Source organism: Phyllobates terribilis, unplaced genomic scaffold (assembly GCF_046119375.1).
Source record: "Phyllobates terribilis strain yellow unplaced genomic scaffold, ASM4611937v1 Scaffold_11__3_contigs__length_659146591, whole genome shotgun sequence".
Lineage (NCBI taxonomy): Eukaryota > Metazoa > Chordata > Amphibia > Anura > Dendrobatidae > Phyllobates > Phyllobates terribilis.
This window is the reverse complement of record NW_027362771.1, coordinates 508,049,913-508,063,943: the sequence shown is the minus strand read 5'-3', so window position 1 is coordinate 508,063,943 and position 14,031 is coordinate 508,049,913. Positions and strand designations below refer to the sequence as shown.

At 42.4% G+C, this 14,031-nt stretch overlaps 1 protein-coding gene across 1 annotated transcript in view; it reads left to right on the top strand.

Moving 5' to 3' along the window:
• Positions 1-13,184, top strand: part of TGFA (transforming growth factor alpha) — a 65,372-nt gene extending 52,188 nt beyond the window's left edge. Inside the window, exon 6 of the mRNA XM_073653597.1 lies at positions 5,805-13,184. Coding sequence (XP_073509698.1) covers positions 5,805-5,812 — 8 coding nt within the window. The 3' untranslated portion in view covers positions 5,813-13,184. The remainder of the gene's footprint in view (positions 1-5,804) is intronic.
• The last annotated feature ends 847 nt before the right edge of the window (positions 13,185-14,031 follow it).

The following is a 14,031-nucleotide window of genomic DNA, read 5'->3' as shown; positions in this document are numbered from 1 at the left end:
GATAATATTCTAATTTTGTGAGAAGCACCTGTATATATATAGTGCATGTTATCAGCTTCACCTTCCCTGTTTACACCGGACGTTGTGTGACCTGTAAAAATGATTTTTGTGCATGCATAAAATCTGATCACCCAACGAATGACCTTTTTGCTCATTCATTGGCTGATTGGTGGCCTATTTAAATTGGCCAATATTTGGAAAGAGCGTATGAGCTCCTATTACTATGACTCCTAGTTCACTGACTTTTGACCTTAAGACAAGAATCAAATCAATAGGTTGTATCTTTAATAGGCTCTTTTCATTCCTTTAATAATCAGAGTGGTTCAACAACATCTATTGTATTTGGCTTACTAAGAGTTAGGGACCTCTGACCAATAAACAAGACCTTCAAGTCAGACTATGAAAATGTAATCCCATTTTGGAAAACCATCAAACATTTAGTTAAAAAAAACTCAGTCTATCGAAAAATATCTAAGTTTCACTACCTCCGTTAATTAAATAGTACAAAATTAATAGTAATTAGAGTTGAGGAAAACTATTTGCAGGACCCTGGTCCAGTGGCCAGATTGGTTGTCCACCATTGTGGCTGCCAGACCTTAGCCTTGCGATCTTCCTTCTACCTGCATCCACAGCTCCTCATTTGATAAGTAGTGATGGCATGCGTACATGCGCCACAACAATGAAATCAAGCCAGGCCTACTAATCAGAAGAGACACTAGGAATGTCAGGTCGGGCAAAGTTCGCAGAGCTCTGGTCTGATGGCCACAGACTGCCAAGGTGGTCCTTGACCCAGAGTCATGCAAGTCTTTTTGCTCAACTCTAGTACTGATGGATACAAACTTGAACAATCCTACCAAGGGTTAATATAAGTTAAAATGGCTTTTCAGAATTACAAAAAAATAGCAACTCTCTTCCAAATATAGGTCATCATCTGCCCATGGGTTGTGTCTGGTATTGCAGTTCAGCATTATTGGAGTTGAGCGACAATATCACACACTGCCAATTGACAGGTTAGGCACTATTTTTGGTAGACAGAAGTCATGTCTTTTCTAGTCCTGGACCACCCCTTTAAATATGCGTGATGCCTATATCCGGCCTTAGGGAGGGACTGGCCATCAAGAAGATTGAGGTGAACATCTTGTTAGACAGATTTTGTGGTTTCCGACAACCATTCGGAAATTGGAAGCAGATACTTACATGGTTCATACGGATTATAATAACCACCTAATTATTAAGCTCTTATTCTTATTAACATCCACATCAGTATTTGCAGCTTTATGAATTGACTTTGATGTTCTTCTGACTCAGGAGCCTTTCATGGTGGCCGGCCTGAGAACCATGTAATAATCTTCCATTTATCCATTCCTTTAACATTGGAAAACAACAGGTGTGACTTGGCTGATGTCAAGGGCAGGGAAACATGCTCAACCCTACGCTGAGTTTACAGCAGAACCTCATGTGGGTGAGGAGTCTTTCCATCTCTCCACATGTTTCCATAGGAGACAAAGTGACTCTGTGCACGTCCCCGGCTTACTCAGCCGCACAATGGCCGCGTTGTCCTCACGTCGACAGTTTAACGTAGCAACACTGTGGATACTGAAACCTTTCAGCGCCGCCGCTCACTGATTTTAAATTGCATCTGGCAGAAGGCCACAGATTTATGGTCTGAACTGCCCTTTTCAACCCCTAAACCCAAAACCTCTGGTTTCCAAGTTTCATCTTATAGAACATCCTGTTTCCACTTTCTACAAAATGAGCAAGGACATAAAAAGTCACTTATCAAATTAGTTTATTTTATGCAATGACGCCCGTTTCACAGAGCGAGCAGATATTTAGGTATTGTGGGTTCACCAAATAAATTAAAGAACAGGCTCAGGGTCACACAACGATTTTCTCCACACGTAGAAATATTCAGATCAGACTTTGATCAGAGTGGCATCAGTTTTTCTTGGTTCTCCACCTTTTCCATTCAATCACTCTGTGAAAATCGGACCGCACTTGGATGTCATCCAATTGCAGTGCGATTTTTTTCACGGACCCATAGACTTGCTTTGCTGATTTTATCCAACACTTAGGTCAAAATCGGACATGTCTCCAATTTTTTTCATGGACCACTTGGTCTGAGGAAAAATTGGACATATACACAACACTATAGAATGTTACGGATCCTGGTGGTGGAACCTCTGTGCTGCGGTGCAAGGAGGGACCAGAGGGGCGTAACAAGGTATCAACTCGGACCGACCAAGGCCGTACGGCGGCTCAATCGACTCCGTGACCAGGGAAGGACCGAGCAGAGGGACCAGGTGCTACTCTGGGGACCGACCTTGTATGAGAGCAGGTAACTCCCACGGGTCAGAAGGCAGAGACTGACCGGTACAGCAGATGAGCACGGCAGGCAGGCTGACGAGAGATCCGGGCCGACGGGCTGGCAGACTCGGCAGGAAACTAGCAGGAGCCTCTAGGTAGGCTGTCAGGTATACACGGCAGGTGCAGGCAGGAGCCTCTAGGTAGGCTGTCAGGTGGTCACGGCGAGTTAAGGGGCGGGAGCCTCTAGGTAGGCTGTCAGGTGGTCACGGCAAGTGACGGGCGGGAGCCTCTAGGTAGGCTGTCAGGTGGTCACGGCAAGTGACGGGCGGGAGCCTCTAGGTAGGCTGTCAGGTGGTCACGGCAAGTGACGGGCGGGAGCCTCTAGGTAGGCTGTCAGGTATACACGGCAGGTGCAGGCAGGAGCCTCCAGGTAACGGGCAATTTCTCCAAGTAGGCAGGCTAGCCTAGCCCATAGGCAGACTGGCGGGTTTGACCGGAGGCAGACAGTCGGGCTGGAGAGTGTCCTTGGCAGGCGGAGACAGGTAGCAGCTGGAGGCTCCGGATAAGCGGACTGGCCAAGCCCATAGACAGACTAGCGGACTGGGCTGTAAGCAGACTGTCGGGCTGGACTGGTAATCAGGCTGGCAGACTGGACTGATAGTCAGATGGACTAGACTGGTAGTCAGACAGGCAGCGGGACCTGTGGGCTGAAGCAGAGTTTAGCATACAGAGCAACAACCTTGCACGGGCACCTCCATATTGGAGGAGGTGCCTTTTATAGGGGAAGTCCTCCGGCCATTGGCCGGGGACTTCTTAGAACGGCGCACGCGGCCCCTTTAAGAGGGCGGGAGCGCGCACGCGCCGTAAGCACAGGGCCAGGGAAGCTGCGTGCACCAGCAGCAGCTGCAGGGAGGCCAGAAGACGCCGGGGCAGGACCGCGGCGGTAAGGGGGACGGCGTCTCTGCCGGGCAGGAGGCAGAGACGCCGATGCTACATAGAATATCATAGGTATGAGTGCTACCCGTGAAAACCAAGATAATCGGTCGTGTTCACATGCCCTAAGGAAGAGTTCCTAGTTATGGAGTAGAAAGGACACAAGGGGTAAGAGGTACTGCTATCAGACAGCGTCCCATAATAATTGGGTAACGTCTGCTGATCACTTACTTCATAGCCATCAGTTATGCATCATCACCATCATCGTCATAAAATTCTGTCCCAACATTTTTTTGCTGATTCAAAACATGGGCAAAGCTTATAAATATGTGTGTGGTATTAGTTTTTTTTCTCTTTTATTTTAAGATGTAATAAGGAGCCATAACCAATGCTAAACATGTAACTGTTTCTCCTCCCAGCAAAATAATGATGTTACAATAGAAGTTAATCAGCACTCGTTTAAAGAAGATCTTGCACCAGGTCAAAAGTGGCCAACTTTACGCTTAATACACCATTTTTCTTTTTCAAATCCGCCAGATAGTTCCAGAGATATGGGCATTTTCATTTCCTAGCAATCCTTATAGTCTTCACCAAGGGGAGCATGGCTCACAGGATTCTCTGTGTGCGTGTCTCAAGCTGCTCTGCATTAATACCCTGTGAGCACCGCCCCCTTGGTAAAGACCATAAAAATATGCAGTAAATAAAAAGGCCCATATCTCTGGCAAATTTAAAAGACAAAAATCGGTGTACTCCGTTGAGCAGCGGGAAAAGAATAAAATCAAAAACTGACCCCTTTTTTCCTGGTGACAGGTCCTCTTTAAAGGGGTTTTCCCACAAACAAAAGTTAATTTTAACCAATAGATCTTGGAATAATAATAATTTCCACCATTGGATGTGTTTAAGTAAAATGTTCCTGTGCTGAGATAATCTTATAAATGTGCCCCTGCTGTGTACTGTGTAATGGCTGTGTCTGACCGTACAGGAACATGGTCTGATTGTACCACATCTCCTGTGCAGGGGAGGAAGCAAAAGAGTATACAGACATTACAGCCTGGGATCACAGCTGACTCTTTTTGCGAGGTAAAAACATTTCTTTGCCTGTTTTTAAACAATGTTTTACTTCAAAGAAAGAATCATTTGTGATCCCATGCTGTCCTGTCTGGATTCTCTCTTTTGCTTCCCCCCTGCCCAGGAGCTGTGGTATGATCAGACCATGTCCCTGTACGGTCAGACACGGCCATTACACAGTACACAGCAGGGGCACATTTATAAGATTATCTCAGCACAGGAACATTTTATTTAAACACATCCAATTGTGGAAGTTATTATTATTCCAAGATCTATTGATTAAAATTTACTTTTCGTGGGAAAACCCCTTTAAGGCCCGTTCACATAGGCTGATACAAACTGTATGGGGATAACACAATTATTGATAATAATGATCTGTCCCCATACCGTTTGCTTACTGCCAGCAACACGTTCCCTGTTTACAAGGGGTAAGGCGTTGCGACAAGGATAATTTTTAGACTGTATAAACGATCCTATCAGCCAACAAAAAAGCATTTTAACTATTTGTCAGCTGATTGAGGCATGTTTATATTGGTAATTAAAGGGAACAAGCGTACATACAAACATTTATTTAGCCAATTATTAATCCAGATTAAGGGACCTTAAGGTTGTATATATTATCTGTCTGTAAGTAGGATGACAGTCTCAATAATTAAGGGCAGCATGGTAGTTCATTGCCTAGGAATGAAGACTAGTATGCAGCACTAGGGTCTTGAGTTTCAGTCTGACTAAGCCAAAAACTCCTTTGAGCTTGTATGTTGCTCTGGTGCCTACATGGAGTCCATTCTCTTAGTTCAGAAATATTCTCATGGATTACTTTGGATTCAAGTACAATGAGCCTACAGTAGTCCACATAGGATAAGGGGCATTGGATTGTGAAGCCCACTTGAGACAGCAACTGGCATGAATGGGTTAATTAATAAATTATTGTGTTTGGAGTGTATGATATCTGCATATATTTTATATATATATATATTTTTTTTACAATTCCATAAAAATGATTCTCCATACCACATGTAGTACTACGTTTAGCAATAATGGGGTATTTTCTGTGATCATACGCCACGTCTGAAGTGATCCAGTCCATGACACCAGCCAACACCAAGCAATCTGAGAATATGTTAAGGTTAAGAATATGGCCATAGTCTGAGTCCACCTGCTGAAATGTTCATCTAAGCGATCTCTAAACATACAGATCACATTATCACCTCGTAGAGTTTCTCGGCTTCAGTTGAATTCCTAGTGACAAGGAGACTTGAGTTTGATATTTACCCAGGAAGCTACTGTAGTGTTTTCTTGGAGAGGTGGCAAGATGAAGGTCAGCATAAATGTCACAAATAGTGATCATCTTTGGGTCATAGATGGATAACCTTCATTCAGTGCCTTATCAGGGCAAATGCAAGTGTTTGCTATCTTAATTAGTCTTCTTTCTAATTGCCTAAATACGCTTTCGCATGAAGACTTCTCATATTTGTATTTTCCTTATTGCTTTGCAGTGGTCTGAGAAGGATCTGCGGAAAACAAGGGTTGTTCCCCATCTATGGAGAAACCTTCTGACCCATCCTGCTCAACTACAGCTGGGACACATATTCTTAACAGGACACATGCTGGGGTCCATGATCCAAAGACATGGGAACTGTACCCAACGTGCCTTGCATAATGTGAAGCAGTGGTGAATGGAGAAGGACAACACTTCACACTGGAAATATATTAGGATTCCGAGTACTCTATGGGGATCATGGAGTATGTCCAGCATAAGAAAGACTGACGCTACAAGTGCGGAATGTGTTTTGTTACAAAGGCATCTACTATGAGCCGGACTAATATTTTAATTCTTATACTGCCAGATGGGTCTTCAGTGTGTAAGTCAATGAGTTTTTGGGCCCGTCTTTTGGTAAGACATTGATAAAAACTTTTTTTTTTATCATTTTGACACTCTGAAAAGTGTTCCTTCTAATGGACCATTCGCTTGTATACCATGCTGCTGGCATTTCAGTATATTCATAGATGTATATCTAGGCACGGCTTGGTGATATCCACGGGAAAAAAAATCCTTTTGAGTCAATATGTTGACATCTTCCAACTTGAGGTGAAGAATGTTATTTTTGTATATTTAGTTATCAAATTACCTATACAGTGCATTAGTATTAATCTCCGTTAGCCTATTATCTTCAGTCCAGTAAAACTCACAAGGAGACTCACATAAACACCCAAACTTGGTTATTTGTCTATGGCCTATTTTAGCCGACTAAAGGGCATATGTTTGCCCAAAAAAACTATTTTGTCAAATTTAGATATTTTTTCAGCATATTTATTAATGAGTCACAAGTAGTACAACCCATTCATTGTTCATCGACGCTACACACTGAATGGCTTGGACGGTGGGCATTGATTCAATGGACCCTTCCTTCTTCAGTTCTTGTATGTTTCATTGCCTAATTTTTTTCTGTACCCTGGAAGAGCATGTATGGCAGGAAGAATTACCTTGGTGTCCTAATTAATGGCTTCCACTGTAGACAGTGATGAGAAAGTGAGTCATTATGAGATGAGGGTTTCGATCTCGCAATCCCGTGTCTGGAGACATATAAAAAACAGCTGGTCTACATTCCTTAGTTCAGCTCTTACCTGAGGATTCAAGGAGATGAGATGCCTGTAAGTCATATTCATTGCTGTAAAGCAGGTTTTAGCATGTGTTGAGCAGTCAGATGGTACATACAGCTTTCTTCCAGCTTAGAGGAAATCTGACATCAAAAAAATTACTCATTTTGGGAAACAATTATTTAGGATTTTTTACCACACAATGCCAGAGCTCCCTGGCTGCTTTTTATACCTCCCTTTTCAGCGGTGCTGTGTACAATAAATGTTATCAAGGGTGTCATTAGATCATCACTAAAAGGGGTGTAATTATGGAATGATAACCTTTTCGTGCTGCGGGAGACTAGACAGGCAGGGTAACACAGAAGATATTAGTTGATGAGGTGAACATACATAAACACTGCTCACTGCTCATGTTAGTTCTTAACAAATTTTTGGTGATTCATCAAGACCATCATTCTGGTCCAAGCCGCATGCCTCTTAATGAATCAGACGCATCTGAAAAGTGGCGTGTGCGCATCGCCACAAATCTTACTCAATTCAAGAACTGGAGTAGGATTTCTGGGGTCGGGTACGTTACAGCCCAATATGAATTAGATGTGCTGTGGCATTTTGCCAAAAGTCGCAAAAATTTTGCAACTTATCAAAGCGTTTTAGGCTGGATTTTTGAGGAAAACTCTTTGATGAATCACGACCCATGTGTTTTGTCCTTTTTTTTATACCCATCTAAATTCTATAATACAAAAGGCATAAGTTGTACAAAACCATATACAAAGGATATACAATAAATTTTACAAAAACTTTTATTTTTCACATACTTTAAAGGGAACCTATCACTCGATTCATGCTCCATGAATCAGAGCCGGGCTATGTGATCGCAATCAATTATTAATTTCTTCAAAACGCTCCAGCTTTTCAGAAAAAACATAGTTTAAAGAGCCGGCAACCATAGGAATGGTCTGGCGTGGCCCTCAGATAGCTTCTCCACACACCACTTTATTTGATTGACAGGTCTCTCCTATGTGTGTATATAAGGAAAGACCTGTCAATCCCCTGGAGTGGGATGGGGAGAAGCTCATCAAATGATATTTTCTTTGAAATGCCGCAGCATTTTGGAGACACACATAACCAGACTCTGATTCATACCACCTATGGTTCGGGCAGCATGAATCAAGTGACAGATTCCCAAATTATAGATTTTTTTAAAGCTTGGTGCACCTCATTGGGTACTGGGAGGTTGTGAAAGCAGTCACAGACATTAAATAGGAATAATTTACAACAATCTCTGATGTGACATATGTTGCTCATTTCTGGAGAGAGCTACCATTAAAAGGAGTTTTCCCATGAACAAAAATTAATTTTAAAAATTGTCTGTGTCTGACCGTGCAGGAACATACCACATCTCCTGGGCAGGGGAGGAAGCAAAAGACAATACTGACATTATAGCAGGGGAGCACAGAGGATTCATTTTGTGAGGTAAAACATTTCATTGCCTGTTTTTAAACACTGTTTTACCTCACAAAATGAATCCTCTGCGATCCCCTGCTGTAGTGTCTGTATTGTCCTTTGCTTCCTTCCCTGCCCAGGAGCTGTGATCCCATGTACTGTCTGTATACTCTTTTGCTTCCTCCCCTGCCCAGGAGCTGTGGTCCCATGTAATGCCTGTATACTCTTTTGCTTCCTCCCCTGCCCAGGAGATGTGGTCCCATGTAATGTCTGTATTGTCCTTTGCTTCCTCCCCTGCCCAGGAGCTGTGGTCCCATGTAATGTCTGTATACTCTTTTGCTTCCTCCCCTGCCCAGGAGCTGTGGTCCCATGTAATGTCTGTATACTCTTTTGCTTCCTCCCCTGCCCAGGAGCTGTGGTCCCATGTAATGCCTGTATACTCTTTTGCTTCCTCCCTTGCCCAGGAGCTGTGGTCCCATGTAATGCCTGTATACTCTTTTGCTTCCTCCCCTGCCCAGGAGCTGTGGTCCCATGTAATGCCTGTATACTCTTTTGCTTCCTCCCCTGCCCAGGAGCTGTGGTCCCATGTAATGTATGTATACTCTTTTGCTTCCTCCCCTGCCCAGGAGCTGTGGTCCCATGTAATGCCTGCATACTCTTTTGCTTCCTCCCCTGCCCAGGAGCTGTGGTCCCATGTAATGTCTGTATACTCTTTTGCTTCCTCCCCTGCCCAGGAGCTGTGGTCCCATGTAATGCCTGTATACTCTTTTGCTTCCTCCCCTGCCCAGGAGCTGTGGTCCCATGTAATGCCTGCATACTCTTTTGCTTCCTCCCCTGCCCAGGAGCTGTGGTCCCATGTAATGTCTGTATACTCTTTTGCTTCCTCCCCTGCCCAGGAGCTGTGGTCCCATGTAATGCCTGTATACTCTTTTGCTTCCTTCCCTGCCCAGGAGCTGTGGTCCCATGTAATGTCTGTATACTCTTTTGCTTCCTCCCCTGCCCAGGAGCTGTGGTCCCATGTAATGCCTGTATACTCTTTTGCTTCCTTCCCTGCCCAGGAGCTGTGGTCCCATGTAATGTCTGTATACTCTTTTGCTTCCTCCCCTGCCCAGGAGCTGTGGTCCCATGTAATGCCTGTATACTCTTTTGCTTCCTCCCTTGCCCAGGAGCTGTGGTCCCATGTAATGCCTGTATACTCTTTTGCTTCCTCCCCTGCCCTGGAGCTGTGGTCCCATGTAATGTCTGTATTGTCTTTTGCTTCCTCCCCTGCCCAGGAGCTGTGGTATGTTACGTACACAATCAGACACAGACAATGTTTAAAATAAACTTTTGTTCTTGGGAAAACCCCTTTAAAATCGCAATATACCACCTCTTTGAGATTTACGGTACTTATTTTAATTGCACATCTGCAATAAAAAAGTAGATATTTGCTTTCATTATTTATGACAGCATCTAATCATTACGCTTATTTTTCCCTCTCTGACTTTTATTCCTTTACATCCCTAACCCGTTACTGTTCATGACCAAAGTCTGTTCCTTTTCTTCTGACCTTTGTAGACAAAACACACTTTGGAGCTCAGGCCGATTATCCATCATGTCAGATACAAGCCCTGTCTTCGAGGTTCTCTAAAATATACCCTTTCTTTCTGGACCTCGTTGTATCTAATTGGGTGAAGTGTTTAGGTAATAATATGCATTTTCCCTCAATTCTTCAAACTCTAAGGCCTCAATCAGACATAAGTTTTTCTCATCTACGAGAAAAACAAACCGATTATTTTGATCAGACTTTGGTCCAAGTGTCATCGGTTTTTTCTTGTTCGTGGAGGAAAAAAAAGAAACAGATTCTCCTATGTCACAGTCCGTGAAAATCGGATCGCACTTAGATGTCATTTCTTCACGGACTCATAGATTTGCATGGCCGAATTTGATCTGACCCTTGGATCAAAATCGGACTTATCTCCGCGATTTTCCACAGATCGAGAAAAATAACGGCCACGTGAATGGCCCCATAGACTATCACAGGTACAAGTGCCACCCACAAAAACCACAGATAGCATTCGTACATGAAAAATAGACGTGTGAATGAGGCCCAATCTTGTGGACTCAGTTGAGTATTGATCGCCAGTAATGTCCAGTGCTCCTCCATGCATCAATTCGACCATCGCATGGGGCCAAAAAAAATGCATATTGTATGGCCAGCATAAGAGAAGAACAAGACATCCCGGCCAGGGTAGGAGATCTCATGGTATCACAGCCATGAAATGCCAGGTTGATTGCTGACCATGCAGCCGAGATTGCCTCAATCATTAGCAATCATAGATTGATAGGTGTGAATCGAGGTTGCTATAGTTTAATCTTGGTTGTGTTAAGTATAAAGCTTATACATGAGGAAAACAAAAAGATAAGGGAAAACATTGGGTTACAAAGTATAAATTTGCCTTAGTTAATGTAATAAAGTATAAGTGGAAGCCTGAACCCAATGCAATTAGGTTGTGAACTTTTCATTCAGTACAAATAACTCTGCTACCATATATTTTTAATTGCACTAATCTTTGTTATATCGGGTAGAAAAAATTGCATTAGTTGTTTCTTTCCAGCCAAATCTTTGTTTATTGCAGCGTAAAGTACTGTATAATAGTTAGATATTGCGTACTTAGTGAAAGGGGTCAAGTGGTGACGCCACGGCAAAGGAAAACCAGTACATCGCAAGCAGGCAAAGCAGCGAGACTGTCTGAATAAAATTCACTCACTACTTAAAGGGAATCTGTCAGCAAGTTTTTGCTATGTAATCTGACAGCAGCATGATGTAGGGGCAGAGACCCTGATTCGAGCAATGTATCACTTAGTTTACTGGGTGCAGCAGTTGTGATAGAATCACAGTTTTCTCTACTGCCGATCTAGCAGAGCTTGGACTGCTGAGCTGTGTATAACCCCGTCCAAATCACTGATTGGCTGCTTTCTGTGTATACTGTATATTGACAGCTGCTAATCAATTGTGGGGGTGAGGTTGGACCAGGAGGCACAAGACACCTAGTCCGGTAGTGATAATCTCCTGCTGATAAAACACTGATTATATTGAAACATCAAAACACAGCCTAGTAAGTGACACATTCCTGGAATCAGGGACTCTGCCCCTGCATCATGCTGCTCTCAGATTACATAGCAAACCCTGCTAACAGATTCCCTTTAATATATTCTTTAGAAATGGATGACAATATTGTTCTTACTTTTCTTTATTACTATATTTTTAGGTCACAGTTCATTAAAGGGGGGTTTAAGAAAACTTAAGTTAAAACTTGTGAAAAATTTGGAAGTATTTTTTTGATCTGTTTGGCTTCTTATACTTATACAACTTGTACACCCGCTTAGCATCATCTGCTTTTTCCCTTCATTATATTTACTCTATTACTCTCCGTGAAAAATAATAACATCCAGTGAACTGAGGGTTTATCTTAAAGCAGATCTGTCGCCATATTTCCCTTTATGAACTGCCTACATTACTTAATGGACCTCATATACCTGATGAGGCTGGTGTACTCACTTTCAGAATCCATGTTCGAATGGCTGTATAATCCTGACATGAGCATTTTATGAGTCCGGTAATAGAATGAAATACCTCAAGAGTCCAAGGGTATTCAATGTTTGCCCACCCAGTCTCACTCACAGGTGCAGTTTGTACTGAGCATTGTGAGATCTCAGCAGCAGAGGGGAGGAGGAGATTTAAACTTTAAAAAAACATAATACAACCATTCCAAGATGAATTCTCAAAGTAAATACACCAGCCTCATCAGCTGTAAAAGATCTATTTAATAATGTATGTGGTTTATTTAGTGACATTTTATGGCAGAGCCTCTTTAATGTTAATTATTAACCATAATTTGCTAATTGTTTATGCTGTGCTGTTTATATTGTTTGATACTTACATAAAGCCGGGAAGGAGGCCGCTTGCTTTGTACCTTTTATTTAAAGACAATGGGGTCAGAAATGACATAATCTTCTATTAAGTACTGACTTGACGTATAGCTTGAATTACCTGGACCTGCTTGAAATCTATTCTCCGTAGCAATCTTTACTCCAATAAATAGGACACATGGCTGTTATTGGATTTTTCAATTAATTTTTGCATACACATTTATTCACAGGATTGTATTTAATATCTTCACCTTTGGAACAAATTAAAAAGTATATTAAGGTATAATAGTGAAAAAAAACAATGCCAAAATACATCCCGGGTGGGCTGGGGGGATTGGTGGAACATGTGCCCTGGCTGCTGGTAGCCAAAGGGATCACGACAGGCCATTCTGCCATCACTCTGATATTTAGATAAAGGGTTGTGGCCGTAAACTAGCTGGGACTCTGATATATCTCAAGAAAGGCCCTAATATTCCTACTAAATCAGCTCCAAAGATGAAAGTATCCATTGTGAAAACTTAGGCCATACCTTCCTCCATAATGTCTAGGTAACAAGTCTTTGTATTACCAAATTGATAAATGTTTTATTTCTTCTTTCATTTTTTATTTTTGCGCAAACCCTTTAAAATTCAATGATGAGCCCCGATCCCGATTATTAATGTACTGCTATGACCTACAACTTGTGTTTTGCAAAAGCTTTAATACCGGCCGATGTTAAATGTTTTCCACGACTCTTTTCTACTCTAAATGACCAGTCACTTTGTAGAAATGGTAACTTTAATGTATATCTTGCACTGAAAGAGAAGGTAATATTTAAAACTTAATTTATTTGTATTCTAAATTAATAGCAATTTTGTGTGATTGGCTGGATATTAGTTATTTAAAAGAAAACCCTTGGATATTAAACATCATTTTTGTACTCATTTGTGGTTGATGTTTCTTTTGAGGTATTGTCTCCATCTGGAAGTAAAACCAATGCTCAATGCTGGGTGTGAACAGTTTTCTCTTCTATTCTAAGTCGCCTGGTATTTAGAATATTGCGGCCTTCTTATGAGGAAAATGGGCTTTAGGAACCCACCCAATGTAGGACTTTCATAGCATTGCACCTATTAAAACCCTTTTACATGGGCCAAATCAGAGGAACAGACCTTCTAAGAACAGGCTAGGATGATACCACCGTATTTTCTCTGATCTGAGAGAATCGGGCCGATTATGCTAATCACTCTCTGATCAGAGTGTGAGCATATTGTGATCCGATTTTCTGAAATGAGGAGAAGATGGGAAAAAAATTCTCCATCTTCTTCATTCTGTCAGTCTGTGAAAATCGGATGTCATCCGAGTGCAGTTCCATATTTTCCTTTGACCCATAGACTTGCATGGCCGAGTACGATCCAAATATTGGATGCAATTCGAGCATGCTGCGATTTTTTTCTCGGACAGACTTGGTCCGAAGGGAAAAAATTGGGCATGGGCACAGCCCCACAGAATAACATTGTTTTGAGTGTGATCCAATGTTTTGTTGAAAATACGTCTGCACAAGCCCTTAGTCTCAGACTAATGCCCAGTGCAAAGATGTTAAGTGTTCAACTAACAGCCAAGAAAACAAGCTCTTTTGTGGCCAAGGTCGCATCCCTGCACTCCATGCGGGCTCAGGCGCTGAGCCCGCACCTTTCCGGGGACATGACAGCTGATCTGTGTGGGTGGAATCTGGTCTCTGACAGCGGCATTTAACTTGCACTTACCAGAAGCACATCGATAATTCTTCCCATG